General features: G+C 37.1%; 3 protein-coding genes across 12 annotated transcripts in view; all 3 read right to left on the reverse strand.

Moving 5' to 3' along the window:
• LOC127949208 (dystrophin) overlaps window positions 1–24,109 on the reverse strand; it is a 113,239-nt gene that overhangs the window by 69,893 nt on the left and 19,237 nt on the right. For all 8 annotated transcript variants that reach the window (XR_008152264.1, XM_052546235.1, XM_052546230.1 and 5 more), the window contains exons 11-20: window positions 21,526–21,707; window positions 21,259–21,409; window positions 21,066–21,185; window positions 19,258–19,359; window positions 18,922–19,029; window positions 16,775–16,954; window positions 16,374–16,546; window positions 15,255–15,378; window positions 14,897–14,984; window positions 14,307–14,548 (exon numbers count right to left, since the gene is read on the reverse strand). Coding sequence is in view for 7 of the 8 variants with exons in the window: in XM_052546235.1 (XP_052402195.1) it covers window positions 14,307–14,548; window positions 14,897–14,984; window positions 15,255–15,378; window positions 16,374–16,546; window positions 16,775–16,954; window positions 18,922–19,029; window positions 19,258–19,359; window positions 21,066–21,185; window positions 21,259–21,409; window positions 21,526–21,707 (1,470 nt within the window). In the remaining variant the exon portion in view is untranslated. The remainder of the gene's footprint in view (window positions 1–14,306; window positions 14,549–14,896; window positions 14,985–15,254; window positions 15,379–16,373; window positions 16,547–16,774; window positions 16,955–18,921; window positions 19,030–19,257; window positions 19,360–21,065; window positions 21,186–21,258; window positions 21,410–21,525; window positions 21,708–24,109) is intronic.
• Window positions 887–8,529, reverse strand: LOC127949212 (uncharacterized). Of its 3 annotated transcripts, XM_052546242.1 has the most exons (7): window positions 8,262–8,529; window positions 6,314–6,454; window positions 5,761–5,829; window positions 3,379–5,362; window positions 3,184–3,279; window positions 2,333–2,449; window positions 887–1,430 (listed from the first exon to the last, which is right to left on the reverse strand). In XM_052546242.1, exons 2-7 carry the CDS (start codon window positions 6,350–6,352, stop codon window positions 1,207–1,209), a joined length of 2,529 nt encoding a protein of 842 aa, XP_052402202.1. In that variant the 5' UTR covers window positions 6,353–6,454; window positions 8,262–8,529; the 3' UTR covers window positions 887–1,206. The 3 variants fall into 3 exon arrangements, with proteins under 3 accessions (XP_052402202.1, XP_052402200.1, XP_052402201.1); XM_052546240.1 differs by lacking the exons at window positions 6,314–6,454; window positions 8,262–8,529 and adding an exon at window positions 7,614–8,237; XM_052546241.1 differs by lacking the exons at window positions 6,314–6,454; window positions 8,262–8,529 and adding an exon at window positions 6,964–7,247.
• Window positions 8,608–11,384, reverse strand: LOC127949221 (histone-lysine N-methyltransferase set-1-like). The gene is made up of 4 exons (XM_052546253.1): window positions 10,865–11,384; window positions 9,770–9,875; window positions 9,381–9,543; window positions 8,608–8,869 (listed from the first exon to the last, which is right to left on the reverse strand). Exons 2-4 carry the CDS (start codon window positions 9,867–9,869, stop codon window positions 8,656–8,658), a joined length of 477 nt encoding a protein of 158 aa, XP_052402213.1. The 5' UTR covers window positions 9,870–9,875; window positions 10,865–11,384; the 3' UTR covers window positions 8,608–8,655.

The following is a 24,109-nucleotide window of genomic DNA, read 5'->3' on the forward strand; positions in this document are numbered from 1 at the left end:
CTCTGGCTCAGCGCCAGCAAGCGATCACAGATCTGAATTTAGCAGCTGATGATATGACTTGCTGAACGTACTCGCGCCGGTGTGATTGTATTACAATTAATAAAATCTTAATCAGCTATTTTTTGTCTTTTGGAAGCTGCATTCAACTTGACTCCCCTCTGTTATAAGCCATACACGTACAACAAACTAATGTCACAGTGGTATCGTGTAGGCTACTGTAATCGAATGTAGCCCAAGTTATTACCTGTTAAACAGTAGACAGCACACGCGGTGTTCATCTAATAAGGATCTCCATCCAGAGAAAAGTAGACGGCGCGTTTGGAATAAACTGAAGCATTTACAACATTTATTGCATTAAGATAAAGTAACGAGAGGAGCTTCACCCACAGTAACGAAGTAAAAGCACAGATTTTTCCCAAAAAAATTTACTCAAGCAAGAGTATAAAGTCTTTAAATATACTCCGAAAAGTATTAGTTACCCCCAAAAATTACTCAAGTAAATGTAACGAAGTAAATGTAACTCGTTACTACCCACCTCTGGGTATAGAAACAGCTTCTATTAAAATGCCTTAGAAAAAAACATTACTGGTTTGCATTTTGAGACAAAACAATGGCACTGACATGTTTTACAAATCCTTCAGTGCAAGTTATCTTCAGTTAGGACGACTCTAAGTTGCATTTTGCACATGTGAATACAAAGGATTTAGCATAGTGAATGATTGCCTGTATATGTTCCAACTCATATCATACCCACAAGTCAAACATTTAAACCTTTCCACTTCGAACTATTCTTTCTTTAAATTATTTTAAAGTAGTGTTTAGCCCCAGCCAACCACCCCACATCAGCTACTACTCACTGGATACTTGTCAATACAATAAACCTACTACTACTTGAACTTCAAGACAATAATTCAGATTAAAATGACTGAATTCAACTTTTATTTAGTTAAATTTCACATAACTCTAAGTCAAACCTCAAAACAAAACCTCAAAAGTCCTGTTATACTAAATGTAAAAAAAAATATATATATAAACTCTCACCATGCTTCCTTTCACAAACATGGATTTCAACTTTTGTTAGACCAATGCTTTCAGCGTGTGGCCTTGCACTGGTTTAACGGTTTAAGTTATTCTATTTCTTTAAGTGCTGCTGTGGCTTTAACTTTAACAAAACTTGCCATGCCAGATAGTTGCATCTTTACAGTATTATCTGCACTGCAATTTCTTTTTGAAAGCTGTAATGCGATTATAAACATAAAATTTTACTGTCTTCCAATCGCGGTTCCTCAGAGCTTGTGGTTCAGCTTTCAAGCATTTCTCACAGTCACTCTTTGCTGGTACAGTGCCAGATATGATGAATGACTTCAGGTGCCTTTCCACCGCCTGCACCTCTGCCTGCTGCCAGGGAGCTTTCTTCTGGCTACTTTTACCTTAAAGTGATCAGAAAATAAGAAATGATTAAGAGTGTATGCTGGAATTCAAATCTGAAGTTCTGAATCCTGAATTCATTCAAGGATTCGATCTCTCTCTAAACCCTCCTTTATCGAAGCTCGACTCTGTTCTGATTGGTCAGATGTCCCAGTCTGTTGTCGGTTCTACCGCTGTTTGAGAGTAGGTCAAATTACACATTCGCACACAGCCAATGAAAACCTGAAGTCTGGAATTACGCAGGACTCGTTTCTTCCTTTTGGGAGACTAATTTAATTTGTCCTGAACTTTGACCTTTTTACATTTGATCTTTTATATTACACACTACATAAAAAGGTCATACCTGAGTAAGCATAAAAGGGGTACTTTAACTAGAATTAGGTCAGAAATTTGTGACTAAATACATAAGATATAACACGATGTCTGTAGTCATTTTTTGAATTGTCGAGAGAGAGAGAGAGAGAGAGAGAGAGAGAGAGAGAGAGAGAGAGATTGATATTCTTGCCAGATACGGTGCATTTATGAATTTCAGAAGGATCTATGACCCTCTCTAGAGACAATATGCAATGCATTTTTTTTTTTTTTTTACTTACGTAGATTTACTTAATTTCCAAATGTGTTAAATTTACTTGAAAAATGATTGTGCAAAAACTTGCCAAATAAAAATTAAGTAAATTTACCTCTTGTTTTTTTTCAGTGTAGGGTAACTGGTGGCTTTTAAATGACAGAGGCATGAATTTAGAATTTCTCAGGGATAAAATGACAAACAGATATAAGCTTAGTGATTAAAATGAGCATTCTTTTTTACCATGTGGCTGCTACTGCAACGTTTAGCCAATTCTAGTTGAATTTAATCCTACAGAAAACAACAGACGTACCAAAGAGAAATATGTAAAGAGTTCACCTTTGCAAGGTGGTCTCATAGCACTGGCTCCTGAAGACATCGGCACTTCTGATGATGGTTTGCCTCTCTTGTGTGACATATTCCTCTCGGTAGCAGGAAGTGCCACCTCGGCTGAAGCTTTGATGGAAAATAATCAAAGTTCAACATTTTCAGAAAGAGAAGTAATATATATATATATATATATATATATATATATATATAAAAAAAAAAAAATAGTAGTAAATGTGCTATAAAATTCTGACAATGCACAAGTGATGGGTGCTATTGTCCAACTCATGATTTTAATCATGATTATACAGTAGATACCGTAAGTGAAATTAACGCTAAAGTGTGCAGTTGTTTTAATCATTGCAAGTATAGCTGAACTACAATCTACATCATGTCTTTTCAAGAAACATTTTAGAAAAAATAAGCTCAAACTCTTTAAACAGAGTACTTCGTTTTATTTTAGTCAAAAAGGAATCATGTCACAATTCGTTTTGTGCCTCGACCCACCCAACAGAAGAGAGTGGATCAGCTAGCTTTACATAATAAATGTAACTTTCTCTTATGAACCCTTAATTTTATAGTATTAAGTTCCTCAAAAACAAAAAGTTTACAATAAAACATGTTGATAATAAAATAGATAAATTTATATTCATACTTAATCATATGTAATAAAATGATAATGTTGAAGAATAGCTTGGAGGCATTTGACAGTAGTTTTGAAAAAAAATAAATACTTGTTTAGTGTACTGAATCATCTTCTGCGCTGGAACAATGTGTTTGCCCATCAGGTCTTCACAAGTCACTTGACTGATAACAATCAATAACTACAAAATGTAATGGTGTATTTTGACAGTAATACAAACCGTCAACAGTAGATGAACAGGGTCCCTCTTGTATGCTCTGGTCTTCCTCATCACAGTCATTAACTTGTTCTTCCTCATCACAGTCAACTACTTTTTCTGTGGAAGTACAAAATACAGCTTTACAGTGGTATATAATGGTTTGCAAACTTGGTATAGGAATAGATGGTTAAAAAAAAATCTATTAAATTAACAAACCATCAGGATCTATCCCAATTTCATCCAAGTTCTTGCCATGGAACTCAGCTAATCTTCCTTGCTCAAGAGCCATTAAAACTTTGCTGATCTTGGCTAGTTGCAGGGTCTTCTCAGGGAGTCGATAGAACTCACGATGGATTCTGATGTCGTGCCCGAGAAAGTTTGCCAGCTGGTCCATCTCGGTGTCGGTCATGTTCAGCACTGTTGAAAGGGTCGCGGCATGCTTACGCAGCCTGGTAGATGTCAGTGCCTTGGGACACTTTGCACCACAAGCCTTTGCAAAGCCACGGAGGCAGTCTGACCCTCGGAAATGTGTCATGGCTTCTGGTCTAGCAAACATATAGGCATTGTCTTTTAAAACCCCACACGCCTCTCTCTGCTTAACAAGGAGTTCTAAGGAACACAGCATTTTTGGAGTCAGAAGGACTGGAACTGGCCGACCACGCTTTCCCCTGGTGATAACCCTTGTGAAGTGTCTGCAGAGTTTCTTCTCCACTTCGGAGAGAGCCCAGTCCACATCCTCATGTGGATCAGAAGTGTCTCTTGATAAAAACACAGACAAAGGCATGCTCGCCACCTCTCCTTCTCTCCGCCGATTAAAGAGAATCATCTGAGCTAGACACACCTTGGCCAGCTCCATCCAGGCTTTAGTAGATGGACTTTCAGAGAGCAGGTTGAACCACTCATCTTGCACTTGACTGAGAAAAGTATGCAGTTTTTGTACGTCTTCAGTAAAGGGCATGAGCGTGGGCACATTCCACTTTGCTTCCCTGATATTCCTCAATGCTGTAGCAGAAATCATCTCGTTCCACTTATTCGCATGGACTTCTTGAAACTCACTGGCATTCTTCACAAGCTGTTTGTCATTGGAGATTAAGCCCTGAGCTTTCAAGAGTTTGCATACTTTAACCAGGGAATTCCCAAGCTTGTTAGCAAGAGATGGAATCAAGAATTTGTCGGTTTCACTGTCATACCCACATGTATACTTAACAGCTTTGACGGTCTCCATGTACTTCTTTGGATTTACACAATCTTCCAGTGTTTTTAAGGAGGTGACTTTCCTGGCATTGTGAATCAATCTTCCCAGTTCTCGCATCTTCTCCCGCACACATTGTTTATTCTTATCTGATAGCCCACCTTTGTTCAACAAGTGCTGCCCAATATCAGTAATTACTCTGTCATTTTTTATTATATCTGTGATTGGGTCAGGATTCATGGCACTGATTACTCCCCACAGTTGTTTGGTCATGTTTGAAGGCACAGGCCCTGTGTAGGTACACATGGACTGAACACGGTTTTTTCCTGGTTTGGGAGGGTCTGATTGTGGTTGAAGTCTACAAGTACGCATGTGTCTCCACAGGACCTTTCTTGTAAAAAGTCCTTGACAGTATGCACAATGCATGAAATCTTCTCCCTGCACTTCTTTACGTGGTCGTTTAAATGGCACTAGTTCGCCCTTTCCTGACTCCATAACAGCTGCATTGTGAGCATAGTTTCCTCTGTTGCGAATATAATCAAGCTGGTTTTTCCTCTCCTTTGAACCCTTTGGAAAGCTTAGAGCTCTAGCCACATCAGACTTATTTTCATGTGAACTTTCTAGATGCCTTGCCATCTTAGCATAGGGTTTACTGCAGTACAAGCAGTAATGTCTCTTGTTGTACACTCTAGCACCATCTCTTTTTTGGTATGCACTAACAACTATTCCGTCTGTTGTGTTCTGACTTGAACTGGGTTCTTCTCCTGTTCCAGATGCTTCAGACGCAACATTGTGCATTTTGTCTGACGTTGTGGTGTCACAATCAGGGCAACTCACTGAGCCAGACTGATCAATATCCAGTTCATCAAGAAGCCGACGTTTTGCCTGGTTTAGTGTAAGGCTAACATCACTTTCACTTTCAGAAGTGGTATCTGGAACATAATCATCGGAACTCTCTGGTGTAGAATCAAAGAGCTCATCAGAATCTTCAAGATTTGTATCTTTCATCTAAAAATAAAATAAAGAAAGAAATGGGTAGAACTGCTGCAATTAATTGATCATTTGATTTTGACAATAGTAGCCAATTTAATGTGTCTCTGTTAATCTGTTGAGTTTTTTTTTTTTTCTCAATTTTGCAAGTCACATGTGATGATTTGCTGCTTCTTACCATGTTATAATAAAGTTCTCAGTGCAAAAGTTATGAACAGTTGTTCTGACAAAAAAAAAAAAAAACTGATCGTTTTGGTCTTAAAGTAAAATAAAATTGAATAATTCTCTGATACTTTGCAGTCAATATCACATGAGAATATATTAATATTACATAAATTACTGATGAGGAGAATGATCTTAGGAATGAGAAAAAAAAAAAAAAAAAGACCACGTCTCTTGTTGTGACTTAAACTTACTATGACACTTTTAGTCCGTCTCAGTTTTGGCACAAAAATCTCATTTTCACTGTGGTTCTGGGTTGCAATCTGTAAACAAAGTATAAACAATATTTGACATTTCTATTGCATTTGAAATATGAAAATAAAAAAGTTGACCAGAGATCAAGAGTGGAAAATATCCCTGTCCAACATCCTCTGTCTGCGCTCACACACACACACATATTGAATAAAACGGGCCTCATGGGGACCTTTCACACACAACGTTTATTGTTCCTCATGGGGACCAGATTCATCTAATCTCACACAACATCTCAACTCCCAACACTGAGCGACCAAAAGTGTGTTGTGGGGACGTCGTGAGTGAAAATTTTAAAGCACCAATTAACCAAGAAAAAGTTACTTGTGAAGGACAAAACTAGCCCCAAATATTCCACTACCTCTAACCTACTGGACACATGTTGATAAACTGTTGAGGGAACTAGTTTACAGCAGATACGCATCAAAATATGCACCAAAAACATGGAAAAAACTGACAGTAGACATAACTTTCCATTGATAAATGTGACCGTACCTGTTGAGGAGACCTGGTTTGACCAAAAGCATCATCCATTGGAGTCTGTGACTGGAGAGAAGCATCATCCACTGGAGTCTGTGACTGGAGAGAAGCATCAGAGTCACCTGCTGCTCTGCTATTAGCAGCAATGCTACTCTCCTGCAAAAGACAACACCAATAATGAGAAGATTTCACAACATGGAAACACAAGAGGCTAATCTGATGCAGACACTGAATGACCAATGAGACAATCAGCATCATTTTAAACATTTATCCCTGTCCAACATCCTCTGTCTGCGCTCACACACACACACACATATTGAATAAAACGGGCCTCATGGGGACCTTTCACACACAACGTTTATTGTTCCTCATGGGGACCAGATTCATCTAATCTCACACAACATCTCAACTCCCAACACTGAGCGACCAAAAGTGTGTTGTGGGGACGTCGTGAGTGAAAATTTTAAAGCACCAATTAACCAAGAAAAAGTTACTTGTGAAGGACAAAACTAGCCCCAAATATTCCACTACCTCTAACCTACTGGACACATGTTGATAAACTGTTGAGGGAACTAGTTTACAGCAGATACGCATCAAAATATGCACCAAAAACATGGAAAAAACTGACAGTAGACATAACTTTCCATTGATAAATGTGACCGTACCTGTTGAGGAGACCTGGTTTGACCAAAAGCATCATCCATTGGAGTCTGTGACTGGAGAGAAGCATCATCCATTGGAGTCTGTGACTGGAGAGAAGCATCAGAGTCACCTGCTGCTCTGCTATTAGCAGCAATGCTACTCTCCTGCAAGAGACAACACCAATAATGAGAAGATTTCACAACATGGAAAAACAAGAGGCTAATCTGATGCAGACACTGAATGACCAATGAGACAATCAGCATCATTTTAAACATTTATCCCTGTCCAACATCCTCTGTCTGCGCTCACACACACACACACATATTGAATAAAACGGGCCTCATGGGGACCTTTCACACACAACGTTTATTGTTCCTCATGGGGACCAGATTCATCTAATCTCACACAACATCTCAACTCCCAACACTGAGCGACCAAAAGTGTGTTGTGGGGACGTCGTGAGTGAAAATTTTAAAGCACCAATTAACCAAGAAAAAGTTACTTGTGAAGGACAAAACTAGCCCCAAATATTCCACTACCTCTAACCTACTGGACACATGTTGATAAACTGTTGAGGGAACTAGTTTACAGCAGATACGCATCAAAATATGCACCAAAAACATGGAAAAAACTGACAGTAGACATAACTTTCCATTGATAAATGTGACCGTACCTGTTGAGGAGACCTGGTTTGACCAAAAGCATCATCCATTGGAGTCTGTGACTGGAGAGAAGCATCATCCATTGGAGTCTGTGACTGGAGAGAAGCATCAGAGTCACCTGCTGCTCTGCTATTAGCAGCAATGCTACTCTCCTGCAAGAGACAACACCAATAATGAGAAGATTTCACAACATGGAAAAACAAGAGGCTAATCTGATGCAGACACTGAATGACCAATGAGACAATCAGCATCATTTTAAACATTTATCCCTGTCCAACATCCTCTGTCTGCGCTCACACACACACACATCTTGAATAAAATGGGCTTCATGGGGACCTTTCACACACAACGTTTATTGTTCCTCATGGGGACCAGATTCATCTAATCTCACACAACATCTCAACTCCCAACACTGAGCGACCAAAAGTGTGTTGTGGGGACGTCGTGAGTGAAAATTTTAAAGCACCAATTAACCAAGAAAAAGTTACTTGTGAAGGACAAAACTGGCCCCAAATATTCCACTACCTCTAACCTACTGGACACATGTTGATAAACTGTTGAGGGAACTAGTTTACAGCAGATAGGCATCAAAATATGCACCAAAAACATGGAAAAAACTGACAGTAGACATAACTTTCCATTGATAAATGTGACCATACCTGTTGAGGAGACCTGGTTTGACCAAAAGCATCATCCACTGGAGTCTGTGACTGGAGAGAAGCATCATCCACTGGAGTCTGTGACTGGAGAGAAGCATCAGAGTCACCTGCTGCTCTGCTATTAGCAGCAATGCTACTCTCCTGCAAGAGACAACACCAATAATGAGAAGATTTCACAACATGGAAACATGGGGGGGGGGTAACATTTTACCCATTAGGCCAGGCATACAACCCCCACATTTAACCCCTAAATTGGTCTAAGAACATAAGACCCTATTATTCAATGTACTTAAATAAATAAAATAAAAAAACACCGACCCTCAAGTCATAATGGTTACAAATTATTTTCATATTTCTAATAGATTCAAATTCTAATTTCTTCAAAAACCAAAAATTAGTTATTTCTGCAACTTACTTGGGTTCTCCATGGGCAGTCGTCTCCCCCATAATCATATGTGATTTCTTCTCCTTCTTTAATGTCTTTCAGCGCAAATAAACACAGGTGTGCCTTTCCATTCACATCGATTTTCTTCATCTTACAATTTGGATGTTGGTGGTCATCGTTAACTAACCGCCCAAATGATCCATCTTCCCTAGATGCATCAATGCTTAAATTTGAGAGAGAAAAAAAGGGAAAAGGATAAATACAAGTGTTATAATGCATCAACACAAATCAGTGTCTTAGGCTGCATTTACACTGCATGGTTCATTTGACCCAATTCCAGTTTTCTTCATCCCATGTGGCACAGATCAGATAAGAGTCACCAGCGTTTAATAAGGAAAATGAAGAGCATGGATTCAGATATTATCAGATCAGTTTCAGGCCTAATTCAGGACTAATTACCCCTTAGCCAACTGTTAACTGGTCAAACTAGTTTCATAAGACAATGAATGTACTATTGAAATTGAAACTGTAACAGTTTTTTTTTTAGATTGTCACCAAATGCCGTTTAAAATGCACACACTGGATAAGTGTCACTCTTAAAAAAAAAAAATCTAAGCACGTTGTCAAAAAAAGGATACATTCACAAAATCAGAATTGGTCATGAAGACCTGTAGTGTAAATGTGGCCTTATTTTAGCAAAAGGAATATAGCTTTGGTGCAATGTGACTTCTTACCACCATGTTTTCCCTCTCCACTTAAACTCGAACATAAAAACAGCACAGGATGGGTGGTAGAGTTTTCTTCTCCTCTCCAGCTCTGCATAATTGATCAACTCACCCCTGTACTCCACAATAAAATCTCCTTTGCAAAAGGAACCTTTTGCAAATAATCCACGTCCTGCAGATACAGCAAAAACATTTTCACCAAAAAAATTAATTAATAAATCTTGCAGAGATAAAGGGTGATAATTGTGCACACAGAACACATTAATAGTAGCTTATTTAAAATATTCTGCAACCTGGTTCCTAATTAACATAGATTTTCTATTCCATACTCACAAGGTTATGGTTCCATATTTCGTAATTATTAAGTGATAAATCAGTCATACCAGACACCACCTTACCTTTCACCGCATTGATGTAGTTCACCTCTAATTTAGTTTTGTCAGACTTCGTGACAACATGATGCATGGCATCCTTAAGAGGGCTGATTCGTGGTGGCATTTCAATCTGGAAATATATATATATATATATATATATATAAAATAAGTATAAAAAAGTATTTAAAAAAATTACACCGATTATGGAGAGATATGCAGAATTAAACTAAGGTGTTTATTAAGCAGATTTTATCTTTATTGTCATGCAACACTGTATTGTACTTACGTAATGCAACAGTTCATTACAATGTTACATTTATCAATGTGACAAATCAAAACTGAAGGTTACATAAATCTAGGACAATGTTAGCGTTTAGGGCCTCAACTCACTACATTAATTTAGGCCCTAATCTCTCACAAAATGACAATCTGTTCCTATATAATCCCAGGCCTTGAGAACTGCTGATTTGGACTACTCTTATGGACGACCTCTCCATACAAACCCTGGTTTAGTTTAACTACTGTCATTACTACATCGAAGATTAACCTTAATCATTTGTTCATTTAAAGCTAACGTTACATACCTTTTTTATTTTGCTTCATTTCTCTCACGAGCCCAGTTAATTATATGATTAATATATAATTATAATTATATATTAATAATATGACATAAAAAGAGAGGTTTTTGTTATACTAAAAACTTTTTTTTTTTTTTGGAGTAACATCTAAACAGTTTTATTTTATTTATTTTTTTTGTAAAAAACCATAGTTAATTTTTGGAATGCAATAACCCCTCCAGAACCCGTGACCAAACAAGAAATGTAACATTTCTTTAATATAAAAAAAGTAATAATTCCCCTTCCAGAACTAAAGCAAAACAGACAGAAAGCAACTTAATATGCAAAGAATCGCTACATTAGCAATCAGGCAGGCTGAATATTTGATAAAGATTTTCACTCAAAAATGATTCTTAAATTGTATGATTATGCGATCGCTAATTGAAAAACAGAGAAATATCACAGGCCATACATAGGCCTCAACAGTTAATTAGCACCACTGTTAACTAGCTAGCTAGCGACTTTAGATCTAATTAACCTAATTGGTTTTAAATGTGCTTACCTTTTATTTAACTTTTTGCTCTGCACAACTTCAGAATCTCCTCGAATCTCAAACAATCTCCTCGAGTCGGTATCTCCTGTAAAGTCTTCTTATCGTCTGTCCGTGTGAAGTGTCCACTTAATACGCATATTTTCATATTGCTGCTGATATCGTTCCTAATGAGGACGAGGAAGTGGGCGGGGCCTACCATATATAGATAACGTGTGTGTGAAGAAGCGCGCGCAGTACCGCTGAGAAATGTTTGGGGGCGCAGCTGAGCACTCCCTTCACACTCACACATTCACGGATAAACGTGTGTTATGGGCCATCGCTGAAACTCCGCCCATCACCTTCAAAACAGCTCCTCTAATCATTTATATGGCTTTCCCTTATGGGGACCTGACTTTTGGTCCCCACAACGCAAGAGGTCCCCATGACGTGACTGTGTAAACAGATTCATGTCCCCACAACGTGATGAATACCAGAACACACACACACACACACACACACACACACACACACACACACACATACACACACACACACAGCATATAGTATATATTGACATATATTGTACTTAAATTACTCTTTCTGCAAATATTGATATACAATAATAATTTAATTGATAACTATTAATATAATTATATTCATTAATATGCTTATTTGGGTATACTGAGGGTTAGCGTCAGTCTTCATATGTGTGCATGTGATGCATTAAATTAGTAAACCTGGGGCACAGTAAGATAAGGAATGGGTTAATCACATCAAATGATGAAATTATCACAGACACTCAAGGTCTTTAGGGAGACATGTCTCTTCTGAAAGATATATTACAGAAACAAGGATCTGGTAAAGAGACAGAAGCGAGAAAGACATTCATATAGCAAGCTGTCAGGTACAGATATACTCAAGGATAAAAGAGGTAAGAACAGATGAACAAAGAAAGACTTTAAACCTGCAGAGCTTTGATCACTCAAAACTTTTTTAATCACACAACTTGTCTCTGTGCCTGTTATATCATATTCATTAATCTAACAGGCCACGTCTACCCCACATAACATAGTCCACAGCCATCAGACGGTGGAAATGTGTTCCTTTTTCAATTAAATCACCCAATATAAGTACCATCATCAGAGCTAAATCACATAAAAATCTAACTGCAGATAAAATTCACCAGCCAGGCCAGCCTTAGTCGCCGTCAAAGGGGTCATTTGAAGAGAAATTGATTTTCCTTGATCTTTTGACATGAAAGATAGAATTACTCCAGAATGTTTTGTGAACCTGTCAAAATGCAATGAAAAAAGAAAAGTGGCAACTATATTGCACCTGTCAGCAAAACCCAGAAACCATAACTAAGAATTTTACCATCTCATGCACTTATTTTTTAATAAAAACAAAACAAAAAACAAAAATTACGCCTTTTCAGAATAATCTACAAGAATAACTTGTTAAAGTAAAAAATGTAGCTAGTTAACAATAATTTCCGATAAATAATTTATAAAATTAAATTAATTTATAAAATCAAAATTGAACATTTGCTGAAAGCTTACTCAACCTCAGGTCATCCAAGATGTAGATGAGTTTTATTTAGAAGCAACTTACATTACTTGCTTACCCATGGATCCTCTGCAGTGAATGGGTGCCGTCAGAATGAGCGTTCAAACAGCTGATAAAAACAATAATGCATAAGTAATCCACACAACTTTAGTCGATCAAAAAACATCTTGTGAAGTGAAAAGCTGTGTGTTTGTAGGAAACAAATCAATCATTAGGGACCCTATTTTAACTATCTAAACGCAAAGTGTAAAGCGCAGAGCACAGGTGCCCAAATCCACTTATGCTATTTTAACAATGGAAAAACGGTCCATTTTTGGAATGGGTTGTCCCTATTCTCTTAATGAGTAATGGGTGTAACGTTCAATACACAAATCAGAGTGTCATCTCCCATTCCCTTTAGGAGTGAGATGCACTCGCGCCATGGTTGATCGCTATTTACATGGCGGAATATGTTGGTGGAAAAGCTGAATGCTTCTCAAGCGAAGAAACCGATTTGTGAAAAGATCATCTACGGGACAAGCAGGAATCCACCAAAGCTCCGCGCGATGAGTCAGTTAATATATATGTGTGTGTGTTGACACAATTGTTCAATTAATTACAATTGTTTTTTATATTTGACCTGTTTGTGTGATGCGCATCCCTGTGTGTAATAAGAAATTCAGCGCGCACTGTGGACCCGCCCAGAGGCGCATTTTCTACCAATGTGCTCTTTAAATAACAAAAAAATATTACACCATTGACTTTAGACTTTAGACCAGGTTTGAGTTGGTCTATGGCGCAGTCTATTTTCAGCTCCTTAAAATAGCATTGCGGCCAGCAATGCGCCTGAACACACCTCTTTTTTAGACCAGCACGCCAATAGGCGCATAAATGGGCGCAAATGCATTTGCTAATTAAACAACGTGGCGCTGGATGGGAAAATGTGAACGGCGCCGGACTGAAACTAGCAAACACACTTGCTACGCCTTGCGTCGCATTGCGCCAGGTCTATTATAGGGCCCCAAGTCTTTTTAACTTTAAACCGTTGCTTCCAGCTAAAAATACAAGTCCTTAATCATAAAATTGCCTTCTCCAAAAAAATTGTCTTTTCTGAATCAGGAGAAAAATATGCACAGATCAAGCACCGTTTACAAGTCAAAGCATTATACAGTAGTTGATTTTGGACAGAAGCAAAGATTTTTTTCTTTCTTTTTCTCCCCAAACACAGCTTTTCACTTTACAAGACATTAATTGTTAGAATAATGTGAATTAGATGTTTATTTGTTTCCCCAGCTGTTTAAACTCTCATTCTGATGGCAAGTGATATAATACTAAATTTCTCCAATCTATTCTGAAGTAACAAACTCATCTACATCTTATATGGTCAAAGGGTGAGTGATTTTATATTGTATATTACATTATTTATTATTTATAATTTACTGCTATTTTCTGGGGTTGTAGTTGTTGTGGATAAAAAATAAATAAATAAAATAAAACACCTTCAGAGACCTTGTTAAAAAATATCAACTCATTTCTAATCTTTTTCTAATCTCGGGAACCTTTGGAAGGAGATGCATATAAGGTCATCTTAAAGTTATAAAGCATCTAAAAGTTATAGTATGTTTTCAAGTAAATCAAGCTCTTTTATCTCAAAAGATCAAGAACATTTTTTAAGGTTATTTGTCTTGTTGGGGATGATAAAAAGTCCTGCATGAATGCATCATAGTTTTTTTGTTTAGTTTTTTTTTTTTTTTTTTTTTTTTGCATGAGATCAGATGAACACATGCAGTGGGTAAAGGGCATTACCTGGCCAGACACAGGAAAAGACAGACTTTGCCCTGTATATGGACACAGAACAGACACACATTGAAACACAAATCCACAAAGGAACAAGACCCCATGCACGAGGACAGACACTGGTGGTTACCCTGCAACGCTCCAGCTGAATCCTCAGAGGCTCTGGCTCGCATGCGGGCGGCGACTGCACCTTCAGCCAGTTCTCAGCGGTTCCCACAGCCTGCTCCAATTGCTGGAAGAGACTGTAGAAAGCCTGGACTTTGGTCTGGTAGGCCAACCACACCAGCCTTTCAGCCAGGAGATCGCAGAAGTCGACCCATCGAGCACGTAACTGCTGAGCTGCCTGCTGGATGTCCTCAGAATTCTGACCATCTTTAGAGAAAGATCCATTAGGACAAATGAGACTCGTGCATATTGAAACAGCATTTGAGGCAATTAAGCTGGCAAAGGCTTTAGACTTCCAAAATAGCTGGGAAACGTCCCATCGATGCACATCTCTATCTATTATTAATAAAGCTGACATTATGCAGGATTTTATTACTTTAATTAGCAGCAAAATGCAGCTTATTACTTTCCAAATAAGATGGGGGATATTTGTGTGAGACAACAAGGGCAAGTTTTGAAGTATGCGAGACTGATTGAAAATCAAGGGGCGTTTACAAGACTTTTGAACAGAAATGAATGTGCATATGAAAATAATCACTCAGAATTCATGTATACCGCTAGTGAGCTGATCCACCAAAGCCTGGGCTGAACGAGTGGCTTCTTGTAACTTCCTGAACTTTTCTGCTTTTTCCCTGTCAATTGCCTCAAAAAAGATTGAAAGATGCACACCGTAAACACTAATGAAATGCATTTTATAAAGCATTAACATGTTCTAAGAATTGAGGTTACACTTTGCATAAATTAAATATAACAATTAAAAATATATAAATTAATGTATATATATATATATATATATATATATATATATATATATATATATATATATATATATATATATATATATTATTAAAGTTCAAAACTTTCTAAAATCTAATATACATAATATCCATAAAACATGTTAATGTAGCCATACCAGCACTTTCTCGTAGAGGTCTGCCACACTGCCTTCCTTACGGGAGACTGAGAACTCTGGATTTTGCAAAACAGCCTCTGACCGAGTCATAAAACTGTGAATTTCAGTGAAGTCCACATCAAATCTGCAGGGAAATTGATGAGATAACAGCAAAACTAATTAATTATTCTTGCTTGTTTGTTAGTCATTTGGATATTGCTGGGACTCAGGCATCGATTAGCATTTTCCCCTCACCGGAGGCTTTGTTTTTCACCATAATTTCTAAACTCAAAACTGATGTTTAACTCATGTAGCTTCATCAGTATCTCTGTCCTGTTTTATAACAAATATGTTGTTTGTAATACAACAAAAAATTCCCTTGAGAAATAAACAATTTAAAATAAGGTAAATTTCACTTTTGGGTTATGTTAAAAAGTGGTGATAATCTTTGGTCAAGAATTACATGTATTACTTAAACTATTACCTTAATTCAAAATTTGGAAAATGGATGGATAGATGAATGGATAAATAAATATTTAATCAAAATTACACCATGTCTACACCTGACACAACAAATTTCATGTTGCGCCGCAACAGCTAAAGTCTGTTTACACTGGACATGACAAAGCGACCATTGCAAATCATTTGAACTTTGTGTCTGTACATCATAAATAGAACGAGGCAGCAGTTTACTGTTGGAGATTTGTTTTTGGCGCGTCGCACAACGCTGCTATCTTCCAGTGTAGACACAGTTGACCTACAGTTCGGCTTTAACACCATCTACACACTAGCTAGTGTACTGATAAATTGGATATTAATAGAATATACAAGCCCTTCAATATACTCAATCACAACTTTCTGTTTTAATTGGAAAGACATCAACACAGGAAAAAAAATGTGAAAGCATAAATATCATAAAATTGATTTCATTTGTATTTTCTAACAATTAATTTTACAATCTATTTCAACAATCTTAAAATAGAGCTTGCAATTTAAGATAAAAAGTATTGAACGCTGTCATTAATAACAGATAAAAAGCACACACACACACACACACACACAAAAGCAAAAGCTTTTGATGATAAAAAATGGTCCTCCACATTTAGTGACCTGTGACAAAACTGAGGTGTATAAGCTCACCTTTTCCTCAGTTCTGAATCAGCGACGATCTGTCGCTTCTTCTGAGGTGGAGGGGTAGACATGCCCTCCTTAGTATGCTTCACCATCTTTTTCTGGTTCGTGGTCACCTTGGTGACAGTTGCCATGGTTGTATGCGTAAGCTCCGACTGGGATGTGGTGACAATAGTTGAAAACTAAGAGATGAGGACAAAAGTTGTAAGACACGCGTATATGTACGGAAGTCCGGTTCTCAAGTGCATATGAAAGACAGAGTTAGATACAGTGAGAGCGCTTTATTTATTCTGAGTGATTGCACGGCCATGCAGGAAGCCATATCAAATTCTGAGAGAAATGGAAATAGATGGAACAGTATTGCGGAAAAAGATGAGACACAGTATATGGAATCGCATTAGCATAACCACCTTGGTGCTGGTGAGATGAAGCGACTGTACCAATTTGTCCCAGCGTTGAGCAAACCTTTCCAGCTTTGCCTCTAGTTTCCCAGCGGCCTCTTTGCTCTTAATGTTGGTAAGAAGATCTTGAACGAGGGAGCAAAGCTTGTCCATGGTTTGCCTTTTCAACTCCATGTCTGCTTTTAAAATCTGAGGAACGAAGTTAAGTTCTGAAATCAGGCATGTGATTAGCTAGAGACAAAAAAAGGACGGAAAATCTGGCCACGCCCCAAGCCACACCCCCAGCATATATAAATATATATATATATTTTAGCACATTAAAAGATATATCTTATATTGTAAGAATACATACTGTCCTGTAAAAAATAAAAAGTAGCATTTAATAACCATGACAACAATATAATATTATATTATAATAAAGTACAATTAAATATAATAGTAAAATAGATTATAGAATAGTTATTATTACTAAAGTACCTGTCAAAAACTTGGAAACATTAATATTATTAATGATTATGAAATAACTATATTCTGCTCATCAAGGCTGAGTTTATGTAATTAAAAAAAGAAAATCGTAAATATTTTTAAATATTTTTACAAATACAATTTTTTTAAATATATTCTAATATATTACAAAAGGTAATGCTATTCCTGTGATGCAAAGCAGAATTTTCTTCATCACTACTCCAGTTTTTATTGTCACATAATCTTTTAGAAATCATTACAATTTATTTGACTCTGAAGAAACATTAAAGATTATTACCAATGTTGACATTTTTTTGGCTGCTTCATATTTTGTGTGGAATTGGTAATACACTTTATTTTTCAGGATTTTTGGATAAATATAATGTGTAATGAACGGCATTTATTTGCCTTTATCAAATATATTTATTAAATTTATTCATTATTTTAAATGTATTCACTCACTATTGTCACTTTCATGCATGATGAATAAAATTATTAATTTCTCTCTTTTTTAAAATCTTATACAAATGTTTGAGTGGTATCATTGTTTCCAAATATTAAGCAGCAAAAATGTTTTTAACATTTATAATAATCAGAAATGTTTCTTGAGCAGCAAATCAGCATATTCAAATGATTTCTGGAGGATTATGTGACACTGAAACTTCTCTCTGTAAACAACAACATATTTATAAACGTAATCTCAAATTCTAATCGGCAATCATAAAAAGTCATCGGGTGGAGTAACCAACCTACCCCACCCCCTCAAAAAAAAACAAAAAAACTTGGATCTATGCAAGTCACCGGGTCGAGTAACACGTTTCCGCGCTGATTATACTAGCGTTTGGCTCTTTAAATCATTTGTGCGCTTTGGACTGTCCTGCAGATGGCGCCGCAAGCTCATACAGTGCTCTCAGGACCATTCTGTCCATGATGTTTCTTTACGCAATTTATTTAGGTAATTGCTTAAGGCCATTTGCATGATCTCAATCATCATCCAATAAGCAACCTGCCCCACCCCCTCAAAAAAAAAAAAAAAAACAACAACTTGGATCTATGCAAATCCCATGGGTCGCCCACCCCTATGGTTGTCTATGGTCATCACTACACAGAGCCATTGTTAACAGAGAAGCTGCGCAAATCCACGTTCATTTTCAGCGTTTATTGGCGCATCTTCTCAGTTAACAACGGCTCTGTGTAGTAACAGCTGCTCTATGTGAAATCATGCACCTGAGGGAATTTACAGCTGATTAGAGAACCGGCTTTACTGACGAGATGCGCATTAACGATCGGCCGATCGTGATTGGAGCACCCCTAAACGAAAGTCGTATAAGTTTAAAAACGACATGAATGGGAGCATAATCTTAATTTTGGGTTAGACTATTCCCTCAAAGTCAGCCAACCAATGAGAACTTTGAAAAACAGAACTACATAGTATCTAATGCTGGTTGGGAATTGGGTTGCATCACTAAAAAATGCCTTATTTCAAACCCATTACAAAGGATTTCAACATAAAACGTCATCCGAAACCCATTGTACTTCTGTAACATGAAAATTTTACATGTCATGCAGCATATTCAACAAGGGGTAAAAATTCAAAGTACTTGATTTTATCCACCAGGACTTGATTGTTAATCATGCAATGTATCATTAACTAATGCTCCAGTGAGTTTGGATTATGTGTGGCCACTTACGGCAAGCTTCCTTAGGTTGGCGGCCACTTCATTTGGGTCATTTGTACCGCTGCTTTGGATAGTCTGCACTAACTCCTCCTTCTGAGTCAGCCAAGAATCAAACAGCAGCTATAAAACAAGCACAGCGGATTAAAGGGAGATTGTGAGATGTGTTCTGCACTGCTGCTTTTCCTGTTTCTTTTGAGCTCTGGTGATGTTATCGCCCTGTCTCTCTTGAGAAAAGAGGTCTTCAAACCATTTATGTTTCCCCAGACATGCTCTCATTATAGTCATTTAACAGGCAGGATTCAAAAGGCATTTTGAGGGCTGCTAAATGCATTGTAAAGGATTCAGTACCTGCTCCTCAGAGAAATGCTGCCAGCACAGCAGGATCTTTTGAAGAAGGATCCAGCGCTCTTCAGTCCATTTGCAGATCGCTGCCCATCGTTCCCCTAGGTTCTGTGTAAGTAAAGCAGAGCAGTTAAGAAAAACCCATTCAAGTTAACAAAACATTATACCACAGTTATTTGGTCCAAACAAGCGGTCAGACCTTAGGGCTGTGGTTATGGTTGTCAGGCCTGTATTTGAGTAGTTTCATTCTATTCTATTTACAGGAGTGGCAACCTCATTCTGTAACCACACTTGGTTGTCTGTTACATTATACAGTGTGAAACTGTGGCCTCTCTGTGGTATAAAAGCTGTTGCCACTTAACTGTGACCCTGGACCACAAAACCAGTCAAAAGTAGCATGGGTATATTTGTGGCAATAGCCAGCAATACATTGTATGGGTCAAAATGATTGATTTTTATTTCATGCCAAAAATCATTATCACCAAATCTTGTCCTATCCCAACAAACCAAACATCACTGAAGGACCACAATTAAGATTTGATGGATAAATCTGTGCCTCAACTGAAATTTTGTTGTGTCAAATGCAGTTTGGACATCTGCATATTTGATCTTTACTTTAGTCATTATCGCTAAGCTTATAGGTGAAAGTATCAAATAGAATACAGGCTTGACTTGAGTTGCAGGTTCATACAGACAGTATTCAAGAATCTGTTGTAAACTGATGTGTGAATAGAACTTTTTGAGACTTACACCTCTAGATAAATGTGGATGTTAATCCCAGACATTAACAGCATGGATTTAGCCAGGCATGGTTTGGTTTATTATAGAATATGAATCCTAAAGCCCCGATCATACAGAACACGTTTTTTGCAGTGAGAGGTGCCTTTTTAGAATTGTTTCTTTTTCGAGTCAAATTTGCGCGCTGTTTATGTTCCCCGTGCACCTTGCGTTTTAGCTGCCTGCTGCACCTTTGCATTTTTGCAGGAGTGCTCTGAGCGCCTGAAGTTGAGAAAAAGCTACTCTGAGTGGAAAAGCATTCTCGGTTTATTGTCCAATCGAATGAATGGAGAGGTGGGCCTTCCATTGTGGTGACAAAGGTTTACCATTGCTTAGAAATTATTATTATTATTATTAATTAGAAAGACTGCAATGATGGAGGAGAAATTTTCTATGATTGGTTTTTTATTTTTTTTATTTTTTTGTGATAGTTGTAGCGTTTTTAGATATAACAGGTCAATCAGCTAATACTGTACTCATTTAAATAATACATTTTACCTCCGCCCGATGAAGGAACAGAAAATAGGAAATTAAATACACATTAATATTTGTAGCATGTTATGTTGTATTATATTTGCCAGGCATATCGGTTTGAGTATTTTCTTAAAATAATTCTTCTTTTTTTATTTCTTTTTTTTTTACTCACACAGTACATTTTAATCTAGCACGCACTTCAAAAATACAATAGATCGCTTTAATATATATACATACTTTTTTTTTTGCATTGATATTTCAATATGCATAGTCTACCCAACAGGAAATTAGTCGTGTTGAATGTTTACTTGTTTTACTTTTTGGTATTTAAGAATATTAACGTTTTATTCAAAAATGTCTATATTATATGGCAGTTTACTTAACAGCAAAAAACTGATTTTAAAGCGCTCACGCTATAATCCTTTTATTAGACTGACAGGATATCTGATTTGGTGGTTGCCTAGCACTGCTTTTTTTTTTTTTTTTTTTTTTTGTGCATTGCGTCTCATGTTTTCAGGCCTAAAAACACGTTTGGTTTGATCGGGGCCTGACACAACATTTACCTGCAGTTTTTCTTCCAAGGCTGCGGTGGCTCCATCCCCACTGTTCTCATCTACTACCACCACCATATGAGTCAGAGAGTTCACTCGCACTTGCTCCAGCTCCAGATCTTCCTGTAAGAGCTGTAGGGACAATTATGTCTTTAGTTATTTGTTTTTTGTTTATCAACAAGCCACAGAAAATTACAGTACATACTTTTTGCTCATCAATTTGTCGCTTTATGTCATCAAGTTCAGGTCCTAAAGGCTGTGCTCCCATTCTTTTAATTCGATTTTCAGTTGTGTCCAGCCAATCAGAGAGCTGCTTTAGCTGCTGGTGCTGCAGGTCCATCAAAACCTCATGAAGCCTATAAATGTTCCAAAACATCAGTTATACGAATGCTGTAAATAGCAAAGGTCTTTCTGTAAAGCGTGACAGGTTTATATTCCTGGCTAAAGGCTTATCGCGCAAACATGTGACCACCTGCTCTGTCTCTCCATACTGGCCACACGCAGATGTTCCCAGCGAGAGTTGAGCAGATTCATCTGTTCCCGCACCTCCCTCTCTTCATCATCAGTCAGCTGCCCTCCAGACAACAACACACTTCCTGCTTTGAGAACCCGGCCCACGCTGCCCTGATGAGACGTTAACTCCACCATGTAGCCCTGGACAGACATAAACAGACATGTATATGATATACATCAGCAAGATTTTTTTTTTTTTTAAGAAAACAATTCAGCAAGAATGCAACAAATTGATCCAAAGTGACAGTAAAGACTTATGCATTATTACAAACGTCCATTTCAAATAATTGCTGTTCTTTTACATTTTCATTTCTTCAAAGAAAAATGCATCACTGTTTCTACAAAAATATGACTTTCAACATTTATAAGAAATGTTTCTTGAGCACGAAATTAGCATTTTAGAATGACCTCTGAAGGATAATGTGACACTGAAGAGTGGAGAAATTATGTAAAAAAAAATAAATAAATAAAGAAAAATTCCACTTTACCATCACAGGAATAAATTACATTTTAAAGTAGCCTATATTAAAGTAGCCTATATTGAGTTAGAAATATAAAAAGTCATTAGAAATTAAGAGCAATTATAGAAAATATTTAATAAACCCAAACTTTGGAACAGTAGTAAAATATATATATATTAAATATATATTTAAAAATGTATTAAACACAGTCTATGTACACTGTAAATTAGGGCTGGGCGATATATCTAACGATATGATCATGCGCATCTAATCAGTAAAGCTGCTTCCGTGATCACCGCTAAAATCGCCGTCACCTGCTTATAATTGGAGTGGCATTTAATAGACAGAGCCGTAGATCGCTGACAAGCCACTCCATATCGCGTTCATTATCGAAGGCGATTCATCTGCGATAATGATCTGTCATCTGATAAATCATCTGCCCAGCCCTACTGTAAATGGCGTTAAACATTGACTACAAAACACAAAATTCTTAAAACCTTCTAAAAAACTGCTTGCTTCCATCACTGCAGATCTATCAACAAATAAATAGTATGCTTATAATATAATATGATAATAAAGACTTTAAAAACTCTTACGTCACTGTTTCTTTGCACTGTCATCTAAAAATCTCTCTTTACATCTGTTTTCATCCTTAACACTTCCCTCACAGAGTTTTTTCACTCATTATATCATGCCATTCTCTCAGTCATTTAATATCCCCAGATAACTTTTCAATTCACACCCATGCAAGGCTCAGTTTGGTTCTTTGACTCCCAGACCAACCATTCTAAAAGATGTTGGAATATGGAACTGAGGGGAAACACTTATAATTACCATCTGTCACGAATGGAGAAATCAGATTTATTCAGAGACTGTAAACACGGGGGGCATATGAAGATCTGGGTTAATAATAACAGCCCGTAACTTCATGAACAATACATCTTAGTTCCAAAACTTTTAGACAGCATCCTTCACCCTTTGGGTTCTAAGTTATTTTTGAGGAAATTAATCACCTGTCCAAATTTAGAGCCATTCCTATACGTATCACACAAGTGTAAAACATCAGTCTTATATTGACCAGATGTCAAATACTGAATAAACATATATAGATGTGTCAACTGAAGAGCATTTCTGGGACAATACAGACTTAAATGTAACTTTATATACAAAATCTAAAGTGTATGGGAAGTTGTGATTTTTAGAGCAACGTGAAAAATGTGTGAAGAAGAAATGCTGTAAAAGGACAGCCTGGACTTATACTTTTCTGTATGGTCTTCAACTTTGGGCAAAGGTCGTATCATAAGAGCTTATGTGGGAATCCAAAACTGCCATATGGCAGCTAAAGCTCAAGAAATCACAACAAATACAGCTAGCCTTCATAGCAATTCCCGGATCACCTCTAAAGGGAATATAGTCTGCTAAAGCTAAAAAGACATGACAACACTGTCTTTGAGCATTCAAATTGCTTTTGCTCTGAACTAGTAACCTAACACGACAACTGCATATTAGTCCTTCTGAAAAGATGCTTCATATAAGCTCTGAACTCATAATTGAGACATGATGTGGATTCATGTGATTTTTAGTGCGACTTTAGAAAAAGAGTGCCAATTTCATGTTTTTTTTTATCTCTTTTACCCCTACTGAAGACAGGAAACGTGTTTAATGTAGGAAAAAAACTAATTTATAACTTATGCTTATTATTTTTCAATTCAGCAGAAGCACTGCATTATTATGTGTTAATTTGGTTTCAAAGGACACAAAATGCTAAACACTAAATAAACTAAACTGCACAGTCAACATTAGCAATTAATTATAACTAGTTAAGCCATAGCTTCCTCATCACACATGATTCACACTTGGAAATGTGGAAGCCTAAAGTTTAGATGATCCAAAGAGGTTTCCCAATTTTGCTAAATTATGTTAACTGTTCATGTGCCCATTTCTTTAAAAGGAGCCTTCCAACATATAAAGGCAGAATTTGTGACTAATTAATTAGCAACAGACTTTCCTTCCTTATTGTGGCATAGAGTACTTCAGAGTAAAACGAATTGTTGAAAAAGTAATAAATGTAGGGTTCTTGGT

The sequence above is a fragment of the Carassius gibelio genome, chromosome B1 (genome assembly GCF_023724105.1).
Source record: "Carassius gibelio isolate Cgi1373 ecotype wild population from Czech Republic chromosome B1, carGib1.2-hapl.c, whole genome shotgun sequence".
In the NCBI taxonomy this organism is placed as follows: domain Eukaryota; kingdom Metazoa; phylum Chordata; class Actinopteri; order Cypriniformes; family Cyprinidae; genus Carassius; species Carassius gibelio.

Bases quoted from the DNA above. Each gene is read 5' to 3' on its own strand.
- LOC127949212 (XM_052546240.1), bottom strand. From the start codon at position 7,865: ATGTTTAAAATGATGCTGATTGTCTCATTGGTCATTCAGTGTCTGCAT. The intron at 5,830-7,613 runs GTACGGTCACAT...CTTTGTTTACAG, and splicing joins AAACCAGGTCTCCTCAACAG to ATTGCAACCCAGAACCACAG. The intron at 1,431-2,332 runs GTGAACTCTTTA...GATCACTTTAAG, and splicing joins TATGAGACCACCTTGCAAAG to GTAAAAGTAGCCAGAAGAAA.
- LOC127949221 (XM_052546253.1), bottom strand. From the start codon at position 9,869: ATGCCACCACGAATCAGCCCTCTTAAGGATGCCATGCATCATGTTGTC. The intron at 9,544-9,769 runs GTAAGGTGGTGT...CTGTATCTGCAG, and splicing joins CTACATCAATGCGGTGAAAG to GACGTGGATTATTTGCAAAA. The intron at 8,870-9,380 runs GTAAGAAGTCAC...CTCAAATTTAAG, and splicing joins TGGAGAGGGAAAACATGGTG to CATTGATGCATCTAGGGAAG.